This window comes from Clarias gariepinus, chromosome 4, assembly GCF_024256425.1.
Source record: "Clarias gariepinus isolate MV-2021 ecotype Netherlands chromosome 4, CGAR_prim_01v2, whole genome shotgun sequence".
Taxonomy (NCBI): domain Eukaryota; kingdom Metazoa; phylum Chordata; class Actinopteri; order Siluriformes; family Clariidae; genus Clarias; species Clarias gariepinus.
The window spans coordinates 24,154,124-24,170,255 of NC_071103.1; the positions used below are offsets into that span (position 1 = coordinate 24,154,124).

At 36.5% G+C, this 16,132-nt stretch overlaps 2 protein-coding genes across 2 annotated transcripts; both read left to right on the forward strand.

Annotated features, from left to right (window-relative positions):
• The first annotated feature begins 5,220 nt into the window (after window positions 1-5,220).
• Window positions 5,221-13,091, forward strand: mrps15 (mitochondrial ribosomal protein S15). Its single transcript, XM_053495145.1, has 8 exons — window positions 5,221-5,488; window positions 9,200-9,262; window positions 9,993-10,068; window positions 11,513-11,561; window positions 11,718-11,802; window positions 11,956-12,014; window positions 12,595-12,786; window positions 12,889-13,091. Exons 1-8 carry the CDS (start codon window positions 5,335-5,337, stop codon window positions 13,006-13,008), a joined length of 798 nt encoding a protein of 265 aa, XP_053351120.1. The 5' UTR covers window positions 5,221-5,334; the 3' UTR covers window positions 13,009-13,091.
• Window positions 13,092-13,487: 396 nt separating this feature from the next.
• On the forward strand, window positions 13,488-16,122 carry LOC128520761 (cornifelin-like). Its single transcript, XM_053495146.1, has 4 exons — window positions 13,488-13,639; window positions 14,170-14,297; window positions 15,492-15,628; window positions 15,735-16,122. Exons 2-4 carry the CDS (start codon window positions 14,189-14,191, stop codon window positions 15,831-15,833), a joined length of 345 nt encoding a protein of 114 aa, XP_053351121.1. The 5' UTR covers window positions 13,488-13,639; window positions 14,170-14,188; the 3' UTR covers window positions 15,834-16,122.
• The last annotated feature ends 10 nt before the right edge of the window (window positions 16,123-16,132 follow it).

Sequence of the window (16,132 nt, forward strand, 5' to 3'; positions counted from 1 at the left end):
CTCAAACAAATACGTCTTTACAAGCATATACCTTAAATTGTCTTTACACTCCTGTTCACAAACTCACACCTGGAACTTGATTTGGAGTGCTATAAGTGTCGAAAAGAGCATCTTTTTTGAATCATGCTTACTGACAAAATCCATGCCATAGGTCTATGTTTTGTTTAAATTTATCATCACTCATTGTTTCTACACAACCATCTAAGATGACTGTGGCATAGTATCTGATTAATGGAGTATTTAAATGACATTTAAACGTAACAAGTATTTATTTTACATGTTAACATTTATTCAGAATAGTATTTGATTTTTGCTGGTCCCAAACCCGGATAAAATGGGAGGGTTGCATCAGGAAGGGCATCCGGCGTAAAACCTGTGCCAAGTTGTGGCCACCCCTTGTCTGGAGCAGCCGAAAGCCGATTTTTGCTTAATTTCATCCCACCGTATGTAGGAAACATACAATTGTGTACAGAAAATATTTATTTGTGTTTGTTAGAGTGATTCTGTTTTTTAATGGTATGATTAGCTCTAATAGGTGCCCTAATAACCATAGCTAACATTCTGATAATCTATAGGAAACCTATAAGACAGATGTACAGACTGCATGTCCTTCCTAATTCTAATTACTTGTTACTTATTGTCTACACTGCTTTATCCTGTATACAAGGTTGCGGAGAGCATGTGACCAATTTTAGGAGACTTTGGGCACAAGGCAGGGTACACACTGGACAGGGTACCAATCTATCGCAGGACACACACATACAATATATACACACTTACAGTGGCGGACTGGCCAGTGTGGGCCAGCCCAGTCAGTACTCTCTCTCTCTCTCTCTCTCTCTCTATATATATATATATATATATATATATATATATATATATATATATACACTCACCTAAAGGATTATTAGGAACACCTGTTAAATTTCTCATGAATGCAATTATCTAATCAACCAATCACATGGCAGTTTCTTCAATGCATTTAGGAGTGTGGTCCTGGTCAAGACAATCCCCTGAACTCCAAACTGAATGTCAGAATGGGAAAGAAAGGTGATTTAAGCAATTTTGAGCGTGGCATGGTTGTTGGTGCCAGACGGGCCGGTCTGAGTATTTCACAATCTGCTCAGTTACTGGGATTTTCACACACAACCATTTCTAGGCTTTACAAAGAATCGTGTGAAAAGGGAAAAACATCCAGTATGCGGCAGTCCTGTGGGCGAAAATGCCTTGTTGATGCTCGAAGTCAGAGGAGAATGGGCCGACTGATTCAAGCTGATAGAAGAGCAACTTTGACTGAAATAACCACTCGTTACAACCAAGATATGCAGCAAAGCATTTGTAAAGCCACAACACGCACAACCTTGAGGCAGATGGGCTACAACAGCAGAAGACCCCACCGGGTACCACTCATCTGCACTACAAATAGGAAAAAGAGGCTACAATTTGCACGAGCTCACCAAAATTGGACAGTTAAAGACTGGAAAAATGTCGCCTGGTCTGATGAGTCTCGATTTCTGTTGAGACATTCAAATGGTAGAGTCAAAATTTGGCCCCTTAGTGCCAATTGGGCATCGTTGAAATCCCACGGGCTACCTGAGCATTGTTTCTGACCATGTCCATTCCTTTATGACCACCTTGTACCCATCCTCTGATGGCTACTTCCAGCAGGATAATGCACCATGTCACAAAGCTCGAATCATTTCAAATTGGTTTCTTGAACATGACAATGAGTTCACTGTACTAAAATGGCCCCCACAGTCACCAGATCTCAACCCAATAGAGCATCTTTGGGATGTGGTGGAACGGGAGCTTCATGCCCTGGATGTGCATCCCACAAATCTCCATCAACTGCAAGATGCTATCCTATCAATATGGGCCAACATTTCTAAAGAATGCTTTCAGCACCTTGTTAAATCAATCCCATTAAGGCAGTTTTGAAGGCAAAAGAGGGTCAAACATCGTATTAGTATGGTTTTCCTAATAATCCTTTGGGTGAGTGTATATATATATATATATAAATGATGGAAACCATAATATTGCATTTCTTTTCTACCTACTGTATATGGATGAGTGCGTCGTTCGGACAGGCGCAGTCGACAAAGAGCGTGTGTTTTATGTTACCGCAGATGTAATGACCTCCCTCAAAATTAATTAGTTTGGTCTATTCCATCTGTAGTGGTGAGATGTGCTGTAGGTGTGACAGAAGAGTTCAAGGTGGAGGTGGGTCTGCATCAAGGATCGGCTCTAAGCCCCTTTTTGTTTGCTCTGGTGATGGACAGGATGACAGATAAGGTTAGACAGGAGTCGCCATGGACTATGATGTTTGCAGATGATATTGTCCTTTGTAGCGAGAGCAGAGAACAGGTGGAAGAAAATTTGGAGAGGTGGAGGTATGCTCTGGAAAGCAGAGAAATGAAGGTTAGCCACATTAAGACGGAATACATGTGCGTGAATGAGAGGAACCCAAGAGGAACGGTAAGGATACAGGGAGCAGAGGTAAAGAAGGTGCAGGACTTTAAGTACTTAAGGTCAACAGTCCAGAGCAACGGAGAGTGTGAAAAGGAGGTAAAGAGGCGGGTACAGGCAGGTTGGAATGGGTGGAGAAAAGTTGCAGGTGTGTTGTGCGATAAAAGAGTATCAGCGAAAATGAAAGGAAAGGTGTACAGGACAGTGGTGAGACCAGCGATGCTTTATGGCTTAGAGACAGTGGCACTGAAGAAAAGACAGGAGGCAGAGTTGGAGGTAGCAGAGCTGAAGATGTTGAGGTTCTCCTTGGGAGTGATAAGGATGGATAGGATCAAGAATGATTTCATCAGAGGGACAACCCATGTTAAATGTTTTGGAGATAAAGTCAGAGAGGCCTTGGTGGTTTGGACATGTTCAGAGGAGAGATGGTGAATATATCGGTAGAAGGGTGCTGAGGTTTGAACTGCCAGACAGGAGGTCGAGAGGAAGACCAAAGAGGAGATTTATGGATGCAGTGAGAGAGGACATGAAGTTAGTTGGTGTGAGAGAAGAGGATGCAGAGGATAAGGTTAGATGGAGGCAGATGATTTGCTGTGGTGACCCCTGAAAGGGAACAGCCGAAAGACAAAGAAGAAGTCTATTCTATCCGTGTTCTGAAACACGCCCCGACCACTTTTAATTTACGGAGGGAGAGATATTTATCATTTCTCGATACAGCGAATTTCTCTGAGCAAATTAATAATAATTTTCATGAATTAAAAGGAGGAAGGAAAAATGGTGGAGCTGAAAGTTACGTGAAAATAAGAAAAAGCTTTAGCGGTAAATGCTGTGAAATGCTTCAAATGAACAGATTCTGTCTATAACAGGTCAGGGACAGCGAGGCTGGATCCAGCAGCGCACCACATCCCACATCATAATTCATTGGCTCATTAAAGTGGAGATAATTTTAAAAAAACTATTTACTAGTATAAAAATATAAGACAATACAAAAACGCAAAAAAAGTATCACTGAACATATATTGGGTCTGAAAAATAAGACAAACATTCGTACAAAGACGAATAGGCAAAAATTTTCAGCGTCCAGTAGCACCAGTCTCACAGAGACCCAGGAGTCTTATAAACAGTTTGACAAAAAAATAAGTCATTTTTGCAGTATTGTGATTTTTTTATTATTATTATTTCAAAAGATGCAAGACAATGCTGCCAAAAATGTATCATTTACAGGATGTTAGAAAATATTCTTTGCATTGTCTCTTATTGAGTCACAAGGATGGTAAAAAGCATTCATCATTCAAAGTTATTTATATCAGTGTATAGTTAGTATGATTTTGAAAGTGCTATAACTAAACCTGCCACAGTTTCATCCCAGTGGAAGAATCTGACTACATGTGCAGTGCCATGTTTGCATATTTGTCACATTTGACACTTGACACAATTGACACAATTTCACCTAAACACTTTATGGGGAAAAGACAAATTGGCCTTTTTGTTTGTGAGATATCATGAACATTTCACAGGGGTTATCATGGTGATGCAGTGTAAGATATACCACTCATCAGTGTAAGCTGCAAGTGCGACAGGGTCAGTGATGATGAACCAGTGCCTGCTCATGATGACCAACACCTCACCCCTGATCTACCAGAGCTGAGTAAAAAAGAATGGCAATCAAACTGAACAGGTAAGCTGAAATAAAATTAGTAGCAGCATTAACTCGTGCTAGTAATTATTATGGTAGTCAATATTACTTCAAAATAAGGTTTCTTAGCATTATTTCAAATTAATATTGACTACCATAATAATTCAAATACGTAACTAGTTTACTAGCGTGAGCTAATGCGGCTACTGATTTTATTTTAGCTTACCTGTTAAGTTTTATTGCCATTCTTTTTAAAATATTGTCTTTATCATTTTAAATGTTGTTTGTCTTGATGTCTTTTTCTTTGTTTCTTTGTTTTACTAATATGACCCAATATATGTTCAGTCATACTTTAAATTATGTGTAAATGGCATTGATTTCTGTATTGTGTTATATTTTTATACTAGTAACTGGTGTTAAAAATGTATCTCTACATTAATGAGGCAATGATGTGGGCTGCTGTGGGCCAGGAAGTCCAGGGCCACTTTTCCCCTGCACACTCACATGCTCATTCACACACTACTGGCAATTTGGGAACGCTAATTAGCCTAATCTGCATGTCTTTGGACTGTGGAAGGAAACCAGGAAGTACCTTTAGGAAACCCACCAAGCACGGGAGGAACATGAGTCTCCATGGACACAAACTCTGAGCCAGGAACCTGGATTTGCAAGGCGACAGTGCTAACCACTAAGCCACCTAACCCTAATGTTTTTAATATATTTGCCATACTGGGGCCAAAATTTTTCTCATGTAACATGAACTTAATTAAAACATGGGTTTAATTGGGGTTACGTTTCAAAAATGTAACTTGCTAATGTGAATTACATAGTGTTGGCACATTTTGTCGGTGTCAGGAATGATTTCTCGACATCGCCACCTAGTGGAATAACGAGGGCTGGCTCTTTACGGTCCCGAAGACGCTATCAATTCGAAATTAATTTTCTGCTCTGTTATATGACATTAAACGGGATTGTTTCCAGTCTACGGATCGTATCTTTGCCGATCCCGGTTTTAAAATTATATATATTTTTGTCAAGCCTGACTTTTATATCTGGATCCCAGAAGAGGGAAATATCGCAATTTTGGTTGTACAACACGGAGGGGGCGGTAAAGAGCTCAGTGCTGTCATGCGTCTGCGGTAGAAGAAAAAAGGTCGGCAAAGATGGCTGCCTCCGTACACTGAAGGAGACAAATACACGTTTAGTCTTTTGTTAACTATTTAAATTAAGCAATGTTTTTCAAATATAGCCTAAAATCAACGGCGGCAATACGAGCATGGAATGCAGTCTCGGGTGTGAGACGTGGCAGTGTTCCGCTCGGTCAGTGCAGCTCTTGGGGACAGCGCAGTGTTTATTTCACCTGGATGCCGACTCGCTCAGCTGAACGTATGTCTGTGTTTATCACCGTTTTGCCAGAAGAAATGTCGATCGTCGTGTTTTTTTTTTTTGTTTTTTTGCACTGTAGTTACGTAATTCAGTGGCTGATGATTAACAAAACTTCCTGCTCAATTTAACTTCCCGTGATGATCAATAAATGTTTAACATCAGCGAGCTTGTGAAGTTGTGTTCAGCCTTATAGTTGTATTCAGGATTATAATATTTAACCTCCCTTAACACCTTTATTTCCCGTTATTTCATAGATTTTTGTAAAGCCACGTTGTACTGATGTGTAAACGCTACCTTGATGTATACAGTACCATTAATTGCCACTACAAGGCGCTCAAGTCGAGGGGGTATTTTATCGTCAGTCGTCTTCTTCTGACCTGTGGTGCAACACACAACAATACACTGGCACCATACACAGAAGCAGCATCAACATTTTAGAAAGGTCCAGCTTTTTCTTTTTTTAAACCAACTTCAGTGTGAGCTGAAGAAATTATTGAAATTGTTGTCAGTACCTGTTTTCATTTTGATCAAACTTAACAGTTTCCTATATTGGGAGCTGGGGTGTGGTTTATTTATTTAGAAGCTGTGGTGAGACTTGGGACATGTGGCAGTGTTATGACCCATGACTGGTAGACATTACGTGGGGTAGCCTGGGCATGAGCTTAGATTTTAATAGAAATAGTTATAAGAATGTCTGTGAAAAAGCCTGTCTTGATCGAGGTCAAGTTAACAGGATGGACTGGCTTTAGATATCACATCCAATCTCATACATTATTTGTTGATTTCTGAATTATGTTGTGCCATTGATAGTCTAGTTAACAATGAACTTTCCAATTTGCATATTTACATATAACTGTTGTTCTCAGAAGAAACAAACAAAAAAGTATTAAAAAGCATAAACTTCAAACTGTCCTTACACTTGTACTACTATTCAAAAGTTTGGGGTCGCTTTCTAACTCCATGATCATTCCTGATTTGTATTTCTTTCTACATTGTAAAGGAATGCTGATGGCGTCCAAAAAATGCATTAATCTCCTTTGAAAAGTTAATGGTGAGATGTGTCTGCTACTTAGGCTCTGTAAAGACTTCAAAACGCCTCTAATCTGAGGTGCTGTTAATTGGTCATTTTTCAGGCTGATAACTCTAAATGAACTTCTCGTCTGTGGCAGAGGTAGGTTTTGGTCTCGCCCTCCTGGGATGGCCTTCATGAGAGCCAGTTTCATTATGGTGCTTGACGGATTTTGCAAATGCACTTGACAATACTGTTCTTGCAAGAACTATTACAGAAAGGCTGACCTCTGTGTCTTAAAATAACAACTAACTGTTGTTTTTGTTCTTATATAATTACCTAATTCCATGTGTTATTTTATAGTTTTAAAATTCTCAGTATGTAGAATGTACATAGAAGAATTAACTAGAATGTAGAAAATAAATCACTAAACAAAAACAAAGAAATTTGCAAGTGACCCCAAACTTTTGAACGATAGTGTATGTTGACAAAATTCACACCCAGTGCTTGTCCTTAATGGAAGTGCTGTCATTGCCCAGGTGGGTAATTTTTGCTGATTAAATATAATATTTGTATATAGTAAAACCTTGGGTTGCGAAAAACTTGGTCTACGAGTGTTTTTCAAGATGAGCAGAAATATTTAATAAAGTCGATAAACGAGCAAGATCTTAAATTACGACTGATGCATATACACTTTGTCTGCCGAGCGTCACATGATCACAACTGAGTCAATGATTCTTTTCTCTCGCGCGCTGCGGGATTGTGGGTAAACGTCTCCCATGCTCGTTCTTAGATCGTGTCACTTGTATAGTCAACATCTGTGCGCTTGTGTACTATAACAGTTACCGTGTGTGTATGTGCCTAAGGTATTTTTATTTTGTGTCCCTGTGTAGTTACTGTTCTTTAGTAACTGTACTGCAGCAACAGCCCCTATGAAGAAAAAGGTTAAAAAGGCTTTAGGGGTGCGGGAGATGAATCTGTTTAACGACAATGCAATGTCACGTTTCTGGCAAAAAGCAAGTGTCATTAAAGAGGTTTCTTGTTAAAGTCGCACAAAAAGAAAAGGATTCCAGTAAGCCAACAGAGACTCTATTTCAGAGTGTGTGTGTTTGTTTGTGTGTGTGTTAGTCATTCTACGCAACTCCCCCCTTCCTCCTCCTCCTCCTCTCTTTCATCTCATTTAAACCAGCTACGATTCTTTTCAAAGCTAAAGTAAAGGTTAATATACAGTAAAAAATTTTGATTCTTACTTTATATTTTGCATTTATAATTCTATATGAATGTTTTTGGGTTGTGAAACGAATCATCTGAGTTTCCTTTCTTTCTTATGGGGAAATTTGCTTTAAATATATGCGTGCTTTGGATTAAAATTATGTTTCCAGAACTATTTTTGCTCATAATCCAAGGTTTAACTGTATATATTATATACTGTAAATACAATATTTGTATTCATAGAGTGGATTATTGTGAAGCAATACATATGGGTTTGATCTAGGGATGTTCAGTTTTCAATATAGAATTGATTTACAATTTAAAAATTATTTTGTTAAACGTATAAATTTTAAATGTCCCCGCTCATGTTTTGGGAGAGTGTCACTGCTTCTTTGGAGTTTTTTGTTGTTGTTGTTGTTGCCCCCAATACTAACAGGAACTCATGCTAGGCTTATTAATTTCAGTGAAGGGAACTTGCTACAATTAGTCCATACATAAATTGTAGCATTACAGAAAATACTCTAGATAATTATTTTCCCGAATTTGTGGCAACGGTTTAAGAACTATGCACATAGGGGGTTGATTCTAACTTTTGGACCTGTAGGTTTTTTTTTTTGTTTTTGTTTTTTTTTTATTAGTGGAGTTTGGAACTATATGGTACACTCAACCACTGTTCTGTTTCCATGGCCAAAACCCAACGTAAGTAGGTGTAGGCTGAATACTAAGGTGACAAATCTAAGGAATTGTACAAGGGGGAATCTTAGAGGTTGCCCTACTTTTAGCAGCAACATTGTAACGAAAGTGAAACAGTAAGAGGAAAGAGAGGTGTTAAATACTTTTGCTACTTAAATACTTTGTATCTATGCTTTTCTGAGAGAGTTACAAGCCACATTGGTGGTGCACTCTGAAGTTAAAACATAGTCCATATAAGTAATACAATTATAAAAAGGACAGAAATGATGAGAATTTGTTTATTAGAAATTGGTGTTACTTTTACTGACTGTATGTTGTTTAAAATATCTGTGATGTTATGAACAATAATAACAGGTAGTTGCCCAAAATGTAGCACTTGTGCACATAGTCCTAAAAGAAAAAAATATATTTGTATGCTCAGCTATTTTTTTATGTGACTTTAAAAAACATAGACTGTGGTGACATGAGAACACTCATAAGTGGGTGTGTGGAAAGGATGTGGGCTACCAAGTCACTTCCACCAACCTCCCCCTCCTTTCTGAGCTGTTTTCCTCTAGTATCATTTCTGAGACATTGGTGTCAGCTCTGGTTTTAATCAAGTATTTTCTCATTACTTTTTAACTTGGCTGGCTCAGTGTTGGCCTATTTGTTTGGCATTTTAACTGAATTGCTCATCGAAATACCACCCTTGACTAGAACACAGTCATCACTGACAAGCATGTGCATCATCACAGTTTTGTTTTCTCTCACATGTAAAATCTGGTTCTTTATGTTTAAACTTTTTGCATTTCTTTCAGGTAATGTAACTTGTATAAACCAATCAGTGAGACAGTATGGTCGAGCTGTACAAAAAAAGCCAGGTAAGGTTCTGTATATGCTGTGGAAATTTTATCAGGGTTATTTTATATATATATATATATATATATATATATATATATATATATATATACACACACACACACACACACACACCACTTAGATAAAAAAAATTCTGAGTACAATGGGCTAATGAGGCTATGATTTGACCTCTGCTCATGAAAACATGAAAAACCAACACTGATTCACTTTATGTAGAGGTTTCCAATTATACTTTGAAATAATAGGTCATTTAATAGGTCACTGCTAATTGTTGTGGAAATGTAATCCAATTTGCCCTAATTATGTTTGGATTTGAACACAATGATTGTCCTCACACACCCCAAAGTAAACATGAAGAATGACAATGTACAGTCTGCTTGTTGTGTACAGTACATATATTACTTTATAAAACAACAACGAGGTGCAATTGCAATCAGTGCAAAAAAGTGCCATCAATTTCTGATGAATTTCATACTTATTGCATAAGATTGCCTCACCAAGATTATGTCCCATTCTTCAATAACCGTCGCTCTGAGAACTAGGTTATAGTACAAAAGTCTACAAAGACCTGAGTGTTTTTAACATTAATATTTAAACCCTTTATACATAACACCTCTAATCTTTACATATCTTATCTTTGCTGTATTGCTATGTTGCATATAATCATAAACGTTTGTGTTTTAATAGGACAATTAGTGCTGGTGTTAATGAATTATTTCCTTCTCAAAACAGAATTTCAGAGTCAACTAGAAGACCTGGCACCATCAATGCTGAAACTTGAATATGCTTCTGTTCCACTGGCTCACACGTATGTTTCCTATTTATCAGGCTTAGCATTAGCGTTATCCTATTTTGTGAAACCTGTTATGTGGTAAAGCATTCTGGGGGCTAGGCTTGCAGGTAATAAAAATCTGTTTGAGACCATTGGTATGAAAAATAAACTTTATACTCGGAATATATCTCCCTGTGCTTGGTCGGTTTCCTCCGGTACTCCAGTTTCCTCGCACAGTGCAAAAATGAATGTTAATCAACATGTGGGAAAAAAAGTATGAATATTTTTGCAAGGCACTGTGTGTGTGTGTATAATACATACTGCATATACAGGTATGTCTCGATAAATTATAATATTTTTGAAAAGTTGAAAAAAAAAAAGGGAAACTTGTATAAAGATTCATTACATTCTCATGACTGATTTATTTCTTTTATTTTTATGATTATAGCTAATAAAATATTTTTTATTTTCAGAAAATTTGAATATTGTACATTTTAAAGACCTTAGTGCAGTAAGTGGAGCAAATACTTCACAAAGACACACCTATCTGCATAAAGCTACCAAATAACATAATATGGATATTAAAAAAACATTACATAGAATTATTAAAATCATATATTGATATAATTGATACAGGTTGGGCGGCGTGGTGGTGTAATGGTTAGTTAGGGGTGTAATGGTTAGTTAGTGGTGGTGTCGCCTTGCACCTCCAGGGTCCAGGTTCGATTTCCGGCCAGACTTGATTCTCATCTTCTCATCTTGATTCTTCCTCGTATGCGTTTGGCAACCATGGGATCTCGAGCTTTTAGCTACGCTGCCCCTTACCTGTGGAATCTACTACCTCTTGATATCCAAAATAGTAACTCTATTTCTGTTTTCAAATCCCGTTTAAAAACACATCTCTTCAGGCAGACATACTTTTAACACTGCATTGCTTGTATATTGTCCTTTACTATTGTTGTTGGTTTTTTATTATTATTTTTTTTTTTTTTTATTTTTTTTTATTATTATTATTATTTTTTTTTTTTATGGTGTGTAAGGTGTCCTTGAGTGTCATGAAAGGCGCCTACAAATAAAATCTATTATTATTATTATTATCTCTGTGTGCTTGGAGTTTGCATGTTCTCTCCGTGCTTGGTGGGTTTCCTCTCACAGTCCAAAGATTTGGCTAATTGGCATTCCCAAATTGCTCGTAGGGTGTGAGTGTGTGTGTGTGTGTGTGTGTGTGTATGTGTGTGCCCTGCGATGGATTGGCACAATTAGGGCCATGAGGGAAAATAAACTACTCTGATGTAAAAGTTTTCATCATTAGATGAATAATAATAATAATAATAATCATACAAAACAAAAGCTGGGTTTTGTAACAACCAAATATGAAAAAAATCATTTTACATATATCTGAACTTTTTTTTCTTATTTATTAGACAATGTGGCTCTTTTGTGTCTAAATCCCAAATGTTGCAATATCCTATGATTTCAGGGTTGATGACGTGGTAAAGAAGCTTCTCTCACTGGAACTTGCAAATCATGTATGATGCACTGGTTTTGTTTTACGTTTATTATAATTTTTACTTCATATGGTATGCTGTTATCATAGATTATGACATTTTCAGTTCTTTGAAGCATAATATCATGTACATGATTAAATTATATGACATGATAAAACTAACAATATTTACATCCAGAGTGAGAGATTGCACCTGAAAGAGGAACAGCTGATTGCGAAGGTCCAGAGGCATGAAAATGATCGAAACTCAACAGAGGTTAAGGGTAGGTTACTCTTGTGATTCCAATAACATAAGCATAGCATTCACCACTTCGCTTTTAGATTGTCTCAAACTCTTTTTTTTTTTTTTTTTTTTTTTTTAATGGAATTTCCTGACCTGATGTCAATGTAACAAACTTTCCTTGCTTGCATTATAGTGGCAATGTTGACAGCACGTATACGCAACTTTCAGGAGCATTTACAGAAGCACCCTAAGGTAAGCAAAAAAGAACAAGTGCATTTGTAAAAGTTGTAATAGCATTTCACACTCTACCTTGATTGCAGCCTCAGTGAGAAACCGGATATCCTGTATATCCTGTGCACACACTGAAAGAAGAATACATTTCACAACACTATTGATGTAAAATAGTAAATTCCCCAAAAAAATTACACTTTTATTAAAAAAAAAATGAGAAAAAGATGTATAAAATAAACATTGCACAAAAAAGGGTAGAAGTAACACTCCGAATAGACATTGTTTAAAATACATGCAAACTAATTATCTACTCTAAAAAAGGTTTCAGGAACTATTAGTAACAATGCTCATATCCTCTGTGGTATAAATCAAATATATATTTATATATATATATATATGTATATATAAGATTTTTACCATATTGCTAAAAAATTGAGTTGGTGGGGTGGATACAAAAGTAGAAAGACTCTGGAAGATAGTGCCACTATTTCTTGAGTGTCAAATGTAACATTATTGTAATATTATATAGATAAATCTTTTACGAATGAGCGATAAATTGTTATTGCCACATCTATCTTTGTTTTTCTGTTATTTATATCAGGACAAAGCTAACAAGCGATGGATGTTGATGAGCATTGATCGTAGGAAGAAATTGCTCAAATACTTGAGAAGGTCACGATATGATGCTTTTGAGAAGGTATGTGCAGAGCTGGGGATCACGTACACTTTTCCTCCAGAGTACTACAGACGGGCTACTCGACGTTGGCTGGCTAAGAAAGCCCTCTGCATCAAGGTAATACACTAATCTATGAGACTAATCTCATCCCAAGCTTAATATACAGCTTATCCCTAATTTTTCTTTCCATATCTATGACTTTTAATGTGTCTGTCTTAGGTCTTCAAAGAGGTACAGAAACAAAAGGCAGAGAAGAAAGAGAAAGCTCTTGCTCAGAAGAAGACTAGGAGCTCGGACACAAGTTCTATCCCAACAGAAACCCAGGGGACTCCTGTATAATAAGATCCACCATAACAAATATTATTACATGCTAAGACCATGCAACCAAAACTAATAAAACTGGCCGAGAAATGGATACTGAATATTGTGTTGTGCTTTTTTTCATGTTCATTTTTAAGCATTACCAAATCTGATGTGTTGTTTTTTTATTCATGATAAACATTAATAAAATTGAAAGGAAAACATTGTCCAACTGCCATATATTAAATAAATAGTTTTGTGTTGTTTTAATCCTTTAGCACAGGATTACATCAGAGCTGTTTTTATCTGATGTTCATCAGACTGACTAATGAAAGTTGATGCAAAGATAAAATGCAGCTAAAGCTTGATGCATTTGTGGTTGTGGTTAGATTCTACAGCCTAGTCTGTGATCAGGGTTTTTAGTCCTTTTATTATAAACTAAATGGCCATCCAATGTATGATAGTATACATTAACCTGGGTCAGAGTATGAGTTTATGGTTTAGTCATGAGTTTGGTTACATTTGTGAGTGATTATGGTGTTCTCTTGTGATCAAGCTACTATGAGGTTTATAGAGAGCTTCGGAAACATTGCAGGCGTGGTGTCACAACTTCCTCTTAGACATTTGTGCTCAAAGATTTAGATCAAGAGACTTGAGAGTACCAGACGAGGTAAGTGCCTTCACTTTGTGTTTGATGTTACTGTTTTTTAAAAAGATTTTAAACATTTGTTTACGATGCTGTACTGTTTTATTTGTCTTGTATGGTCAATCATGTGAAAGGGAGATTGTAGACCAATTTGAATTTCTTTTAAAAAAGAAATAAAATAAATTACTTTTATATAACAAAAAAATATATATATATATTTTCCAGGTTACTTTTTAACAGACTTGTTTGTATCTTGTTACTTAGAGTTTATAAACTAAAGGTTTGTTATATGAATGGATTATTTTACAGATACTTAGTCATTTGCTATATATAATTTTATACCACACTTGCATTGTACAGCAGTTATCTTGTTATTTAGTATTTGTAAAGGTCTGGAATATGGAGTCCTAGTTTAGACATCATTATATAATACCACCTTAGTTATACTTTACATATTGCCTTTATATTTCATCCAGCATCGATACTCTGTGAAGCCCATGCGTCTGCTAATTTTTTTTTTTTACTTTCCAAATGGAAACACTTTGTTCTTTTAGAGACCAACAGTTCATCAACATGTCAAACCCAGTAATTACTCAGCCGGGTGCAGCCTCCTACGGCACCAATGTGCAGACAGGAGAGTGGAGCACTGGCCTCTGCTCCTGCTGTAGCGACCTGCTTGTCTGTGAGTGCTCACACTAATAACCCAAACTTCAACTTAAGTCCTTCCATAATATGTCATAAAGAAAAGGCATATGAATACTGGACCAACACCTGTCATTAGAAGTATTTAATTACAGAGTGTAGTGAAATCATGAGAAACTGAAGCCAGCAGGTATAACCTAAATATAAACTGGGTAAAACAGAATGTTATTTATTAACATTTAGGGTCTAAACTGTTACAGAACATTTATCTGTTCATTTATGTTTAAAAGTATGGCCAACAATTAAACAACATTTTTGCAGCTTAGTTCTGAACTTATTGTTTCTTATATATTTTTTACTTGAATAGGCACCCCTGTAATGTAAAAATGTCACAGAGCATTGTGTTATTCACTATGTTGGATTTGGATGTAATGAAATAGTGTATACACTGCTTGGCCAAAAAAAAGTTACCCTTTCAGGATGGAAGGATGGTGCTAACTACATAAACAAAATGTAGCTTAAAAACATCCTGAATGTGATTGAAAATAACTCAAATGCTTAAAAGTTAAATGCTTCTACGCTTAAAAGTTGCTTAGAAAAAAAGGTTTAAAAAATTTCAGTGCAAAAATGCTTAACTTTTGAAACAATGGAAAAGGGTCATGCGTTCTGATGCAGGCCCATGAAAGCAGTGTTATGATCTGGTGTGGATATGGTTATGGTCAGGTCTAGGCTCAGCAATGTTATGTGGCAATATAATGAAATCAGCTGATGACCTGAATGTATTGAATGACCAGGTTATCCCATCAATGGAATCCCATCAATTGTCCCTGGTGGCACGGGTATATTCCTGGACTTGAATAGTGAAAGAGTGGTTCTGAGAGCATGAGGAATTATTTTCATACATGAATTTTCCACCACGTTGCAAACTGTAATCAAAGATAAAGGTGGTCGACATATTGGTGAATTATTTTTTTTGACGAGGCAGTGTACAATAATAGAGTGGTATAATTGTGATTTACAATGTGATAAAACAGAGAGAAAAATTAATGGTCTACTAGTATGAATACAGTATATGAAAGGCTGAACATTCAAGCTTTCATTCCATATAGCAGAACTGAGTCACCACTTCCATTCACTGCAAACCACTCACAGCAATGCTGTTGAACTGGTAGCACTGGTCATTTTAATTAAGATGCTTCTACCACTTTCTGTTAATACTGCCTTACTTTTTTAGGTGCTCTTGGTTGCATCTGTCCAATTGCACTGAGCTGCTATACAGCAAACAAATATGGCGAGAACCCATGCCTAGCATGTGTTCCTGGAGGCATGGCCGCTATGAGGACACACATGAGACTGACATACGGCATTCAAGTGAGTGTTTCTACTAAATGAAATCACCTGCAAGAGACTATTAGTTTGTTTATAACTGCAGAAATAATTAAATAAATAGTTACAATATCATTCATTTATTTTATAGGGTACAATATGCAATGACGCCCTGATGACCTGTTGCTGTGGAATATTTGAGACATGTCGAATGACCAGAGAAATTCGTATTAGAAATGGAGAAGCCTAATTAGGCATTTTTACTCTAACTGTAATTTGTAACAGAGAATCCTTGTCACTGCAGGCTATAGATTTTAATTGTCCTTTCTCTTTTTTCTTTTGTTTTTTAGCATTTCTGTAAGAGAATAGTCAAACGCATTCGATTTAATTTTAACTAAATGTAAATTCAAAAGTAATTTCAAAATGTAACGATATATATTTTAATATGTAGCAATCTTGAAAAAATATTTTTTAAGAAAACATAATATATTTCCCAAAACAATGTGGATGACCTAATTAAAAGACATTCATAAACAGAATTGTCCCAGC

Excerpts from the sequence above, each read along its gene's own strand:
- mrps15 (XM_053495145.1), top strand. The coding sequence starts at position 5,335 with ATGTTTTTCAAATATAGCCTAAAATCAACGGCGGCAATACGAGCATGG. Across the intron at positions 11,803-11,955 it reads AAACTCAACAGAGGTTAAGG|TGGCAATGTTGACAGCACGT; the intron begins GTAGGTTACTCT and ends CTTGCATTATAG. Across the intron at positions 12,015-12,594 it reads ATTTACAGAAGCACCCTAAG|GACAAAGCTAACAAGCGATG; the intron begins GTAAGCAAAAAA and ends TATTTATATCAG.
- LOC128520761 (XM_053495146.1), top strand. The coding sequence starts at position 14,189 with ATGTCAAACCCAGTAATTACTCAGCCGGGTGCAGCCTCCTACGGCACC. Across the intron at positions 14,298-15,491 it reads CTGTAGCGACCTGCTTGTCT|GTGCTCTTGGTTGCATCTGT; the intron begins GTGAGTGCTCAC and ends TTACTTTTTTAG. Across the intron at positions 15,629-15,734 it reads GACTGACATACGGCATTCAA|GGTACAATATGCAATGACGC; the intron begins GTGAGTGTTTCT and ends TTTATTTTATAG.